This window comes from Archocentrus centrarchus, chromosome 22, assembly GCF_007364275.1.
Source record: "Archocentrus centrarchus isolate MPI-CPG fArcCen1 chromosome 22, fArcCen1, whole genome shotgun sequence".
Lineage (NCBI taxonomy): Eukaryota > Metazoa > Chordata > Actinopteri > Cichliformes > Cichlidae > Archocentrus > Archocentrus centrarchus.
Window position 1 is genome coordinate 12,703,734 of NC_044367.1, and position 14,889 is coordinate 12,718,622.

General features: G+C 43.0%; 1 protein-coding gene across 3 annotated transcripts in view; it reads right to left on the reverse strand.

Moving 5' to 3' along the window:
* asap2a (ArfGAP with SH3 domain, ankyrin repeat and PH domain 2a) overlaps positions 1-14,634 on the reverse strand; it is a 61,018-nt gene extending 46,384 nt beyond the window's left edge. For all 3 annotated transcript variants that reach the window (XM_030718586.1, XM_030718585.1, XM_030718584.1), the window contains exon 1: positions 13,980-14,634. In XM_030718586.1, the coding sequence (XP_030574446.1) occupies positions 13,980-14,105 (126 nt within the window). In that variant the 5' untranslated portion in view covers positions 14,106-14,634. The remainder of the gene's footprint in view (positions 1-13,979) is intronic.
* Positions 14,635-14,889: the final 255 nt, after the last annotated feature.

The window sequence follows — 14,889 nt, forward strand, 5'->3', positions numbered from 1 at the left end:
GAACTGTGCAAATTAAAAGAAGCTTCTGCATATAAGTGGGACTTACAGTCCTGTGGTTTTAGTTCCTTCAGCTACCGTTAAATGACTCATCTGTTACATATGCCATTATCCCATTAGCTCTGTCTAGCTTAGACTGACTCTCCAGCTGTAGTCCTGACTGCACTTCAAATGGAAAAAGACTGAGAAAAATACAGTTTTTCTACACTGAGCATCATCTCTGTACATGCCGCCAAACCAATCCGACTACACAAAGACTTTTAACACAGACGGTGCTTTCTTAGTCGAGCTAATCTCACCTGGGGCTTGCCTTTGTACATTAAGTCTACTCCAAGTGCTAACAATGAAAGCCAGAAGAGCACTCAAAGCATTTCTGCTGGTATCTGAGCATCTGCGAGAGCACAGAAGGTTTCCAGGAGGATCTCATTGATCCCCTGTTCAACATAAGGTGGAGTTAATGATTTTCAGGCATGAAATATATCAAACATAGTGAGGGATTAGTGCTTGAGGCAATATGATGGGCAATTTCACAGTCTGACAAACCCTGTAAATCTCTGAATTTCATGAAAACTGCCAAACCGATAGCTGAATTCATTTAATCTAGTGAGCAATCTCAAAGCGACGTGCCTGTACCTTTCATCTGCTTATTGATCATTTGAGGTTGAATCGGTTTTGGTGTGGAGGATGAGAGGTCAAGCAAAGGTGAGGTGCTGAAGCCAATCCATGTAACAGCATTTTACAGCCGAGTGGTGCCAAAAAAAAAAAAAAAAAAAATCAATTGTCTGCGTATGTTTAATTCATAATTTTCTAAAGTGAACTGCGAAATGTGTGCTGCGTGTACTGAGATAATGGTTACATTCAAGCCCAGGCTGCTCCAGTTAAGAGAAACAGTGAGTTCTATCAGTAAAGAGAAAATGATACATTAAAAAAAAAAAAAAGAAATCACACATGATGAGGTCAATAGTCACAGAGCACTCTGACCAACTCAGCTGGGCTCTCTGGCAGTAAAAATAAATGTTTTCATTCACGACGGAGGATGAGCCAAATGGACGAGATTTACAGCAATCTGTTCATTTTGTGACTAAAGGTTTTGGTACATATGCTGCATCAGCGCAGTCAGATGGCAGCTATGTGTTCTGCATTAGTATCAAGTAACAGCTTCAGTGTTAGAGGTTCTCTGGAAAGTACACACGGAAACATTTATATTCAGGCGACAATGCTGTCAATGTGACCTCAGTGAGCTGAACTCTGATCATATAAAGCAGGTTTGCGTTGCAACAGAGCAAATTACGCTGTTATGTGGATCAATCAAAACAGATTGTGGTTTTAAGTAGGTTTTTAGCGTGTATGCTGAAAAGGTAGCATGCACACTGGGTGCTCCAGAAAGCAATGCAAAGAAATAGACATGCCACTAACCGCTGTAAATATGTTTAATATGTTGCTTTTCTTTATTAAGTTTAATTAGCAAATACATTTTCACTACCCCACATACTGCATAAGTTCTTGTGAGTATACATCAATCAGCCATAGCATGAGACGATCTCATTACAGTGGACAAGTACCACTCACTGCAGGAAAATGTGCCCTATCAAACTGTAAAATTAGCCCTGGAACAGCTCAAAGAACACAGCAAAGAGCGCAGGATGTCCTATCAACACAGGCTCCATCCCACAACCCGCTGGAACCAAAGAACCTGTCGCCATGTGACCCGGTGCCAGACAGGGATTCAATGGGTCAGCGCTGTTTTCTGTGGCACAATATTACACAGCCAATTTTTATGTTCTGGCCATTCAGCTGTCAATACTTTGCTCTCACAGACTGTTACCTCTAAACCTCTGGTTGACCTCTCTCATAACACTAATCAGCTTGTACATTAGTGTGAAAAGCCCAAGCCTCGCATGCACACTGGAACAGGCATCTCAGCTCCCATCAACACAAGGTGTCCCTCGTTTGTACACAAAGCACACCATCAATCAGCATCATGGTCCAGCAGACCCTTTCAATCAGCACAGAGTGGTCTGACAGGCCAGCAGGGTAATAAACCAGCTGAAGACAACAAACACACTGCTCCAACTCATTCTCACATGACCCATCAATCACTTTCGCACATTTGCACTCTGATGCGCTCCCCCATGGCTGAGCACCGTGCTAAAGTTCGTAAGAACACTTTGTTTGAAGCAGCCGCTCGAAAAATTGTTTTAACCCAAAAATGTGTTCACAGCGAGAGGGGGAATTCCACTGTGTTGTAATATTTCATCAGCCCAGGATCAGAGCTGAATCCACACACAATAAGCCTCGTCTCCCAGCCTGGAGCCACTTCACGAGCCAACTTTATGTGACATTACTGTGATGTCAGCAGTTTTCCTTCCCTGTTAGCAGCTCACAGTAAACTACCTAGAAAGGCTCTTTTCTTCCATCCTGTCCTTTGGCCCGAGCAGGAGGACAGACCCAAACTGAACTGAATCGATAATCATCTTAAAGCATGACATCATCACCACGGTGATTACAACTGAACAGCATCTGCTGCAGCCAATCTACGCAGACTAGCTCAGGGTTGGGGGGGGGGTTGCTGTCACAGTGATCCATTCACTTAAGTTGGTGCATTTCCTGAATTGCTGAATATTATGTTTCATGTTACTGATGACTGTGAGCCCAGTGCTGATAGATAATATCAGAGACAGGAGGAAAGAAGACACTGTAAACTTCATTAATGCTGAGGATGCTCGGCTCCATTACGGCATGAATTTATGTTCAGATCAGATGTTTAAATAGAAATGGAATAAAGGAAAAAAGTGGAAATGGATGGATGGATGGATGGATGGATGGATGGATGGATGGATGCCAAACAAGTTAGGGTAAAGTTCTTATGTCCAAATAATAGGTGTTAACAGTACGATATTTCATTTCACAAAAGAGGGAATTTATTGTGTGTTAGAATTAGGCAAGGGAATTGAGCACTGGCACCAAATTGGCCAATCCATTAGAATCATCATCTCCAAAGCCCTTCAATTCCTTTTGTCATTGCTGGCATGTTTTTCATTTAGCACATTTGTTTAAAAAAAATAAAATAAAAATCAGGCATACTCTTTTCAAGAGGGGAAAAACAGGGGGCAGGGTTGAAAACAGCACTTTCTTTATAAAATACCTTACAGTTATGACTGAACAAAACAAAAAAAATCATAAAGACAGAAATAGGTGTAACAGTGAGGTGTGTTTTTCACTTAAATTGAACCAGCTCGTAAGTGACAAGAAAACATTTCAGTCACTTCACTGTAAAGCAGTGAGAATACAAAGACTTTAGGTGCCCTGCGAGACAGCGAGGAGGGAAAGCAAACGCCAACGAAAGTGAGTCCAGCTAACAGGCCTGTTTCATCGTAGCTGTTTCCACCTCTTTCTCCTCCGTCTGAAGAAGAAAGACATTCCCGAATGATTGCATGCAGGAGTGACTGACAGGCAAGACAGAGACCTAGCCCCATTGTTCCTCCCAGCTAACTATTTGCTGATGACAGCACGTCTGCTTTGCAAGACGCCGTCCCGCCTTCCTAAGAGGCCCCAATCACCACACTACAAACACATGTTCAATTTTAATGGAAAACAATCCAAGAAATCTTCGTACACTCCTTTAAAGCTCACGCACACACACATCTGCGCTCTGGCTGTGCGTCTTTATAACTTGTCTCATAACCCTGCGTAGCTCTTTAAGCTCCCCCGCCTGCGACAGTCATCCAGGGAAACAAGTCTGCCTCGTGTTGTGGAAATCAGGGAGTAAGAAAGCAGCAGCCTGGAATGTAATTATCATATTTATTTGCTGCATTTGCTGACCAGCTGTTACATGATTAAACCAAGCGAACGTCACTCCTCAGAGAAAACTACTAAAACTAAAAGAGTGAGTTAAATGGACACAAAAAGCCCTGGATCAGTTAATGAGACAGATTATATCAGAACATGATATAAATGTCCTTCACATGTCGCTCCACAATACCACAGAATATTTGATGGGCCAAATAGCCACTGAATTTAAAGTAGTTAGCAGGCTGACCACTAGCAGTATATAACTGTCTTATAAATGTATATCATTAGCTGTAGGAGGTCAGCTCCTATCTACAGTGGTTGAGTGTGACTGCAACTGAAGCACTCCCCTGTACAACATTGCTCTTTTTTTTTTTAGAATCACCTGAAGGTAATCAGTATATATCAGGCCAGGAGAAACATAAATAAAACATTACATCATTAGCGGGCAGTCTTGCCTGAAACATTACAAAAAAAAAAGGGACAAGTCAGCTTTTCTGCAGGTGTGCTGTTAAAGCGGCTGCCTGGTCCAGCGCACGGTGCGTAGTACTGACCAGCCTTCAGGCAGACAGAGCTGCTGTCTGTAGTTCCATGTGAGGCACAGTTGGGGTAAACACAGGAAGGGAAACTCACTCTCCGAATCTCAGCATTGAAGGAAGACCTGTGCCTCGTGAGAAATGTGCTGTATGTTAAATAAACAGTTCAGCTCCCAAAACATTAAAGTAGACCTATTATGCTTTTCTTTATATTCTATCATATGTTTACCTTTACGGTGGTGGATGCTCATGTTAATAATGGCCAAAGGTTCAAATACTGAGGTCACGTAATTCCTTTGGACAGTTTTTTAAACTCTTGGCTCTGTATGATGTTGTATAATGAGAAGCAATATCCTTAATGTGGCTTTATATGGTCATCTCAGTAACAAAGGTGCGGCTCTAAACGCAGAAGCCCACCTACCTGCAGTTCAAACCTTCTGTTTGCGAGGGGCAGGGCGGTCTTAGAGGGAGAGGAGCTAAAAACGCTCATCCTCAACAGTGGATGAACTCTGCTGCACTAAGGCCCAGTGTAAGTAAATATAAGGGTTATTTTGAACTGTGAAATTTGTTCCCCCATTCCCAAGAGGCATGTCTCTGAGAAAACTGCTCGAGTCAAGCTGTTTCCTTATTTTTCTGTTTCTGATAGTAAAACCGTGAGACAGACTTTATCTACAATCTTGATTTGAAATCCATTCAGTTGAACTACAGCTATGAATCCACTCTTTAAAAAAAGTAGGTCTAAAAACACTTTCAAGAGTTTCATTCACAACTTTTCTCTGTGCTGAGTGAGAAAAGTCAATATTTGGACAGAAGTGGGCTCCGTTGAGCTGACTGCTAACAGGCCATGGTTGCAGGCCTTCTCTGTGCCCTCGGCTGCTGAGATGTGAGAAGTCAGTCTGCCCGAGGGCAGCATGGAAAACTCCACGCTGACATGAGCTCATTAACACAAAAAAAAAAACATGCATTTGGGGATCTGCGGAGACAGAGCTGATGAAGACTCCAGCACAATATCTTCCAAAAATGTGTATTTTTTTTTTCTTTTCAAGGGAACCTAATAACTTCCAGTGTGAGCTCACTTGGGAAGTTTTGGTCAAGGTTTTGTTCAAGTTTTCTGCCTGACTGCAAGTTTCTGAAAGATCTTATCCACCCACAAGTCCTGTGGTACTTTAGCACCGGCACACTTGCTGCTTTATAGCTCCTCGGTGAATACTACAAAGACCGCTGTTAGACCACAGCCTTAACTACCAGCTGCCAGAAATCACACTTGGATGACAGCATCAACTGCACTTTAAGTGGCAGAGAAAACAAACTTTCACATTAAGTCCTGAGGCATTTTTCAGGGTGTTTTTACATTTTACAAGGTGAGAGATCTCAGCAGAACTTTTGTTTTCCTTCGCCTTCCCCAAACAGTTGAGCTGCCTCAAAGTGATGTGTATGAAGAAGCGGACTTTTCAGAGCCCCGGTCTGACACGAACAGATTCAAGTCTGCTTCACTGTTTTAACATTTGTCCCCACCACACTATGTGCATGTCTTCAAACATAATAAAAAATAAGGGTTAAATGAGTAGCAGACATAAGACCCTGATGGCGCCATGTATTTAAAACCCGCTAAAATGGTCTGCCTGACTTTGAGGGGGAGTATTTCGAGAAGTTTATAAAGTAGCAGGAGGCTGATAAAAGTTTGGAGGAGAGGCTGGAGGAAATAAGGACCAAATGTGCTGCACTTTGAGGAGGGGAAAAAAAAAAAACCCCTCTGACTTCACCTTAGAGTTTCTCCTTGGCTTCCTTTCACACAGATGCTTGTGTCAGCTTCACGAGGTCAGAACTGCTGTGCCAGAGACAAACAGTTACCACACGATGCCTGAGAGAGACACGGGGGGGGGGGGGATGACCTGCTTTCTCCTGGAAAATTCTGCCTTAAAACAGAACAGAGACTGCAATTGTGTTTGTGTGCTATTGTTGGCTTGAGAGCGCACTTCAGACATACAGAAAAGGAAGACCTGCATTTCGCACAGCTCCCTTTGAACTCCGCCGGGAACTTAAAAAAGAGCTTCGATTGACATGAACCCATTCAGCTCCATGACACAGACGATCTGAAGAGTCTCAGACTCCGGCAGTCTCTACTGATAAAAACCTGCTTCCCTGGTAAAATCTGAGTAGATATCACTGTTTTCAGTACTGCAGCAGACTTTAAAGAGAAAAACTCCAACAAAAATTTAAAAAAATCCTTCCTACTATTCAATATAAAGTAGTATCTGTATTAGAGTATTGTTATCTGACTTGTGCTGATAAGGCTCCTTTCATTACAGATATTATTAAGGCTGCACAGTCATTACCATGGGGACTGGTCTCTAACAAAGCAAGAAATACCAATCAGAAATCAAATGTATTTGTCTTGGTTTTTGTAATACAACATTGGAAGGACGGTGGTGCAGAATCCAGTGGAAGCTTCACACCAAGTTCCTAACTACCAGTGCACTGCGAGCTTTGCGTACAGCATCGTGCAACTGATCTTCGGCCCCAAGTGAGTCAGGAGCAATCAAACTAAAATTGCCTTGAGAGTCTCTGAGGAGGTAATGCTAGAACAAACAGAGAGGTCTGGGTCAGATCTGTGAGTGAAAGTGACAACAGGACAGCATAACTGTGAGGATTCACCCCTCCCACAGCACCCTGGGCCTGAGCAGCACAGAGTGGCCAGGACTACAAATCAATAGTGGAGTTCATTAATGGAGAGGTAGAGCCTGTGAGGGGACAAAAGCCATCAAAAGCAGCCGTCTCGGGCAATCTGGGACAGGACACTCTGATGGATGAGATGGGCTTTAATTTCCAGGCGTCCCCCAGTGCCCCTGGTGTCTAACCCTCTAACCTCTGTTTAGGACAGAGAGAAGCCAGTTTGTCCTTTAACCTCAGTCCTTTTCACCATGTTGGACTGTGGGCCTGTTTTCACCCTGTCTCCAAACGAAATAGACTTATTAGGTCTAACGGTTACTAACAGGCTGCAATAAAAGATAATGTATTCACTACAAAGTCCTGATGCGTGCATGCACAAGTCTAAGCTGCATACAAAACTGAATAAAATCATATCACATCCTAACAGTCAAAGTCACGGGGGATAAGAAGGATCATTGCTTTCAATAGACTGGGACAGGACTGGGAGGCTTGCTGCTAATAGATCATAATGAGGTACATCATAAAGAGTCCTGACCAGAGTCTGTCTGAGGATGATAACACAAAACACTGCATTACCAGGCCCCGGAGGCTGGACAGGCACCTCCCATTTGAAACCCTTGGGAATCATTGAGTTAGCAGTCCTACACAGATAATGAAAAGGGATTCTTACCACACTTATAGTCACAAGCGAGTGTTTAATCAGACACATGCAACATGTCTTTCCCCACACATCAACTTTAATTATTCCATGAGTGGCTATTCAAGCAAGATTATTATAGTTTCCTAAAAATGAGCTAAAAATAAAAACTAGTTGACTAAAAATCCAAGAGCTCTTACCAAGATTTGGTTTTGCTTCAGCATGCTTGGCGTATTCTGGTGCCTTAAGTACAGCTAAGGCAAAGTCAAGGGACAACGGATAGAGTAGGATGAAAGAAGGAGACAAGAGTGCTGTGATCTTGCCAGAAATCCCATTTCAATTACTGAAAGCATCATTAAGCTTCTTAGGTGGTATACTGAAGACTGGCCAAGGTGGCTGGGGGTTTGGGCTGCTCACTTGGACCAGACAGCACATTTAGGCCATATGTGTAAGAGCTCATAGATCCAACTGTGTGCCTCTAAAGCTATTAGATGTGGATTGTCCCTGCATCGATAATCCTTCTGTCTGAAGGCTTGTTAAAACTTTCCTCCAGGCCACCTGTTCCAAGGGGGGGGGGGGGGGGGGGGGGGGGGACAGCTGTTGTCCCTGACCAGGTCACGGCCGTTAACAGCAACAGCGCCTTGTATGGGGCAGGAATCAGGAAAGGAGAATGTTGTCTTTAGGCCCGGGAGCCACTGGAAGATCAACACAAGTCAACAGAGTGACACATGTAAAAAAACAAGACCACATTTGTCTTCAGATGTTGACACATCCACCACAAACTGTTTAAATAAAAGATGTCAACGCAAATGGCAGCAAAGAACAATAAATGTTTTGTTCTGCTACAACCGGTTATGCAAAGCAAAACTGGAAATTAGATGAGATATCATCTTTATGTTAAAAAAAAAAAAAAAGGTAGCGTCAAGTTAGAGCACATACCCATTAACAATTGGTGGCTTCAGATTAGGCTTAGAGGTGCTATAAAGAGATGAGAGGCTAAAGACTCACAGCAGGCAGTCATCAGCTGCCGTTTTTTTGGGGGGGGGTTGTTTGTTTTTTTTTTAAACAAGCCACATCCCCATCTTGCACACCAACATTAAAAAAGTTAGTAACAGTCTGTGAGAACCAGACTACAGACTGGTATGGGCTGCAGAGCCAGCACCAGTGCATGCTGTGAATGCCATTTCCATTCCTAGAGACACTTGCCAATAATCTCACTACAAAATCAAGTGCAAATAATTCATCAGGCCTTACAATGCATAGCTGGCATGCCAGAATGATGGACCTCTGGAAGAATTAATAGCCAGATGGATGAATAATGACGCTAGACTTCAAGACTGAGTTACCCCCAACTGCCCTCAACACCAGGAACAATCCATTAAAAACTGGCTTGGCTATAAATACCCGTTATTCATCTGAGAAAAATGAATAAACTTGACAATGAGAAAGAGGCCAGAAGGAGACGCCTAGTGAGTGGGTGTATTAGAGGGTATAAACCATGCAGCAGCCATTTACCATTACCATTACATCAAGAAACTTAACGTTTTAACAGTTCAAGAAACTTGAAGTCATTTAAACAGCTTCAGACTGGGCCTCTAGTTGCTCCGTGTCATGGTTCATTAAACCTTCTGGCTCAGTAACTTGAGCCGTTTTCAGCTCTGCAGCCCTGAGGCTCTCGAACCAATGGAAGCGCATGTAAAAATGCGAATTTCCAACCGTCTGATTGGACATCAGTTGGTCTTTAACCTGCTAGCTGCCTGGTATAAAATCTGTATGCGCCCATGTACAAATAGAGCCACTAATAAGCCTGTGGATTAACAGTTAGTAAACGGCTACCATTAACGCTGGATCCTGCATGCGGCACCTGGCAGCTCCCTTTAAGTCTCAGTCACAATGGCCTTTCGACCAGTTGGCAACCCCCCTGGCAAACCAGAAACAGAGAATGCTCACTTTCAAAGTAAAAGATGCACCTTTTATAAAATGCTGGTTGCAGCAGTAAGGTGCAACTTTTACTTTGAAATCAAATGTTTTATTTCCTGTTTGAGTTGCACTTTTTCAAGTTTCACTGTTGCTCGGAGAATAAATGAGAGGTGTTTGCAGAGAAGCTGGCATCTTCCATGATAACTACAGCCAACCACCACAACCTCCTAGTGACCAAATCAATGACAATAAGGTTTCTGGTGCAGCACCATGTGCCGCTTTGCGACCAATTTCATGATAGTGACTGCCAGCAACTTCAACCACATTTGTTCACGGAAAATACACTTTTCCCTAGCAATTGGTGGTTGCTGGTGAGGTCACTATACCTGCATAAATGAGGCTTTAGCAATCAGTTTCACAGTGACTGCTAGCAGCCTCCAGCAACCACTGGGTCAGGGAATCCACATTTCTCCCCAGATGGCTGCTGACTGGTCTCTAGGCCTGTGTGACTGGGGCCTTACCTCACAGAGTTTTTCAGTATTTAAAAATTGACCAATTCTTCTGAATTTCATGTATTAAAAGCAGCTTTAAGATGTCCTTTTGTAAAATGCCTTTTTAAAAAACTGTTTTTAAAGACATGCTTGTAAAGATTTTGTGTTGGCTTATATTAATTGTCTTCCTTTGCTGTGTTTGTGGACAATGTTTACATGTTCCTGTAAAAAAAAAACAAAAAAAAACAAAGATCATATAACTATACAGCAAAAGAAAGACAGACCTACTGAGGTCCAGGAACAAGATAGGGATACTTTTAAGAAGCAAGCACTCTACCTGTCAAGAAACTTTAAATGAGAAAGCAGCTGTAATGTCATAACGGATATTGTGTGTCTGCCTGCAAAAGGATGATCAAAGGACTGAGAACACAAAGGCTCGTCTTGAATATCAAGTAGTGATGGCTGTTTTACAGCCCCAGACACTACCGCTCTGCAGTCTAAAAGTATGAGTAACATCCCTTTCATAACTCATGTATCCTGTTAGCCATCGCTTTGCTTGGACTGTTGATGTCACACATCGTGATCCCAATAAGTGAGCCACTCTACCACAGAATGAACGTGCCAATAATGCTTTAAACACCTCTGTGAGCTGCAAGCGCAACACAGAGACAGTGCATGAATCTACCAGACGTTGTGGCCCAAGATAGAAGTGAAAGCACTTGAGATTTGTTCAAGGAGACAACTCTATTAATTGCAATTGTTTTAGGTGTCTCTGTCTGCCTGGCAGTATTTAGTAACTTAAGGGGGAGGCGGTCACAGGTGCAAAAATAGGCCTGAAACCACTACGATGTGTGCCTATTTCTACCTTCAGACATACATACTCGTGAGCTTCTCCTCAAATGAGACTTCAGTACATGACTTTTCAGCATGATCGATGGGCAGAGGTCAGATCAGCCCTCAGGGCTTGTTCCTCCTTCCAGTTGAGCTCATGAGTTTTTCCTTGGCATGCAATGTCTGTGTTATATTGGTTTGCTTCATAAAAACACTGACAACTGACAAAACGACTGCCACAACGTCATCTTTTACATGAGGAACGGAGGGGGAAAAAATGCAACTCATTCACTGTCAGTCTACTGTTATAGTCACTATTTGCCATTCAGATTATTATGAACACAAATTTGACAGAAAAACAGATCCTACATCTCCCAGTGCTGAAAAGTGTGCTCAGAGCAAAGTCAGCACAAGTGTTTCGCATGAGCACGGGGGGGTGGGGGTGGGGGGGGGGGGGGGGGGGGGGGGGCTCATGACACAAAGCCCAATATCCTCTTACTGGATAAACAGGTTTTTATTGCTGTGGTTTTACAAACGAGCACCCACATGCGCACACATGCACACAAGCTCTCTGAATGGCCTCCTAATAGCCAGCAGTTTAAAACTACTAGACTAATTAAGATTCTGTCAGATGCAATTAAGTTTAGAAAGAAATAATTACACAACAATGTGCACCAGTTTACATAAAATCTCAGAGTGGTGCCGTCTTCTCTCCGGTTAATGTGTTTAAAGCTTTTTCTAAGATCAGAGTCTTTTAAGAAGTGGAGACTGTAAGCCCATCAGTTACTTTACAACAAGCTTCGTTGGGAAAACTGATTATTAGGTGCAACCTATATTATTCCCATCCAAAGACATACAATGCACAGGTTTATAAACAGTTTATATCTCCAAAAATATTTGAGGATAAAGCAGAGAAACTTTACACAATTTGGAACAGCCGATTTCAGCACTAGTAATCACACCTTCCTGCTAACAAATTAACCCTCATCGCCAAGTTACAGTCAGAAAAAAAGACACCAATTAAAGCAATAATACACTACTGCACCATAAAAACCCATCTTTTCGTGCAAATAATAGCTCAATATGATCATTTTATGGAGAAGATCTACAGATCAAACATAGCTGATCATCATGCACCAACTGTCTTCTGTAATTATAAACGAACCCACTGTAGCAATAGAGAACACAGTGGCGCTCTGTCCTCATCTGTCAGTTGAAGGGTAAAAACAAAGAAATGAGCACCTGTACAGCAAACAGAAGGCCAGAATCAGCACAAGGTTTGACACTCAATATAAGGCTGAAAACAGCAGTATAATATTTTCATTTGGGATTCATGACTATACAGTATGCATGTGTATTATTAAGCTCAAGGTTAAATGTGCCAAGGATGCAGTTCTATTGACTGTCATTTTTTTGAAGACAAGCTACCAAGAAGATGTGCACTACTAGCACGTGCTTGTGCATGCACGTATGTATGTAAATGTGTTTATGTTTGCGTGCATGTGTTTAAAATTCTAGGCAGGCCTGCAGACAATAAGAGGAAGTGTTCCTCTTCCACTGCAGTGTTTAATTGGTCAAACAGACCAAAGCGAGCGAGCTGTACTAGCCCCAACAATAAGGCCCTGTGTTCCCTGAGCCTCGGCTCGGGCAGGTCAATGTGAAACAACAACACGCCATTCTGTGTCTCTTCAGCGGCTTCAGCAGCAGCAGGACTCTAAAACAAAGCTGCCGAATTAGTCTCTCAACCCAGCAATTCAACCTCACAAGCCACCAATTACAGCTGACCTGCTATTTAAAAGAAAGAAAAAAAAAAAAAAAAAAAAGAGTAAAACACTTATATGCTTACTTCTACAGAAAAACATTCCACTCAAGCAGTGCTGAAAATCCTTCCCAACTGCAGATTAGTGGCTATTTTAAAAACAAGCAGCAGGAAAAAGGAAAATAACAAAGTTTGAAGCAAACCCTGTAGAAGGGTAGCTGATGCCAAAGTGAAGGCACCTGTCAGCCAGAACAGGTGTGTGATCGTCTGCCTGGCACAGTCCTGCACAGCCCCCCACACACACACACACACACACGTTAAAAATAAAGCCACAACCCTCACCAAGGTGTGGAGGATCAGGGAGCTTAAGCTGACACTGAGCCCATATGCGGATTATCTCTACCACCAGATTCCCTCATCTTGTCATCTATTTTTTTTTTTTTTTTTAAATAAAAAAATGTCTGTCGCAACTTATTCCTCAATGAAACCAGAATTAAATCATCCATTTCCTCCACGTGTCACCTAAAGGCGTCGATTCTCAGAGCAGAGACACACTAACACACATTACAAACGGAGCTACTCATGTGGGAAATTCTATTTTTACCAGCAGGCAGGGCGAGGCTCTGCCATAACAGTACACAAAGTAGGGAAACTACAACAAGAGAAGGAGGGAGGCAGCAGAGGGCTGTCAGGGAACAAAGCGGAAGTGTCCTTCCTCCTGATGCCCTGCAAGTTAAAGGAGGAACACAAAGTGCTCTCTGTGCACTGGGACGTGAGTACATGATTTCCCCATATCACTGCAGGAACACTGAAAACTAGTGTATATTTGGGGCGCTCTTAAAAATCCTCTCACTGCCCCAATTGACCTCATTCATCTACTCTGTATATAAGGCATCTATTGCATGTATAGTCCTCTTGGAAAAAGGATCCCTCCTCTGCTATACATCCTCAGATTCCATCCATTTTTGGGAATTGGCAATTTATGGATAATAAATGGGTTTGTATGTTGTACATACTGTAGGCCTAATTATACTTTGAGGCCTAATTTCTGGTTGGGCAAAACTAATTCAACTTTATTATTATTGTTCCAAGCACTGTGACACATTATAGACCCAAAACAGTAATGAATGACGGCTGAGCTTGCTAAAACGTGAATATAAAAGGTTAAGGGATGTGTAGGTGAATTTCTCTACAAACTGAATAGAGGTGATCTGACCTTGGGAGCATGTTTATGTCAGTACCTCCCAATATTAGCAAATATTTAAGAAAAGAATAACTGTCTTTAGGTAATTTAGGGACATGTTTGCAAGAGAGGGGGCTACAATCACAGTCCATCCAGAGTCACTCACCTCCTCCAGAGCAGCCACTGTATTCCTACACTGGGACATCCTGGTGGTGAAGTTAGAAGCAGTCGGCGATTTATAGTCTTCATTGGTCTCTGCCACAAACTCTGCTACTGTGATTTGGTCCGGCATAATTAATCCCTTTTGCGGATAAGAAGAAGCTCCTTTTCTTAACCCCCTTCTCGTCTGCGCACTTCTAGGAGAGAAAAGTTCAGAGCAGCAGTAGCAGCAGTCGTGTGTGTGAGGGTCCCAGCGGGCAGTAAACCATCTCTGTTTGTGTTATTCCCTTGTTTGCTCCCTGCACAATCCAGAGCAGCAGTGCTGCACGCTGGCTCTACGAGTTTCGGCGTTGCCGCTCTCACCGCGCCGCGCGTACAAGGTGATGGATAGGTTATATCCCTCCTGCGTTTTTATCCCGCTACTCCATTCAGTTTAACAGCTCGTCTGATAGTCACAGGAGGTGGGGGGGGCTCCTCTGCAGATCCTGGTGTCCTCTCTCTCGGTGTCCCCAAAAACCTGCGGCTGAGCAGAGGTAACTTCTCCTTCTTCCGAGCCCCGGGAAACAACAAGCACAAGCAGGCGTTTCAACGGGAGCGCAAGGAATTGACAAAGGTAGAGGAGGGGATTCAATGAACCCGCACCAGCCAATGGAGAGAACCAGCGGGCGAGTGGGAGGCGTGGACGCACGCTGCGTTCAAATGCTCCTCGTAAACTATCACTTCCTGGTAGTGATCTGACTTCTGTGACATGAATGGACGCTGTAGTGTACTGTAGAGGTTTTAACGACCATGACTAGGTTGTTTAAATATATGTGAATTAATAAAACATGAGCTGAAATGAAGAATTAACGCGATAGTGCTAGTAACATGAGAGCACCACTTTGATGTAAACTTTTACATTTGATAAAAGCAACATA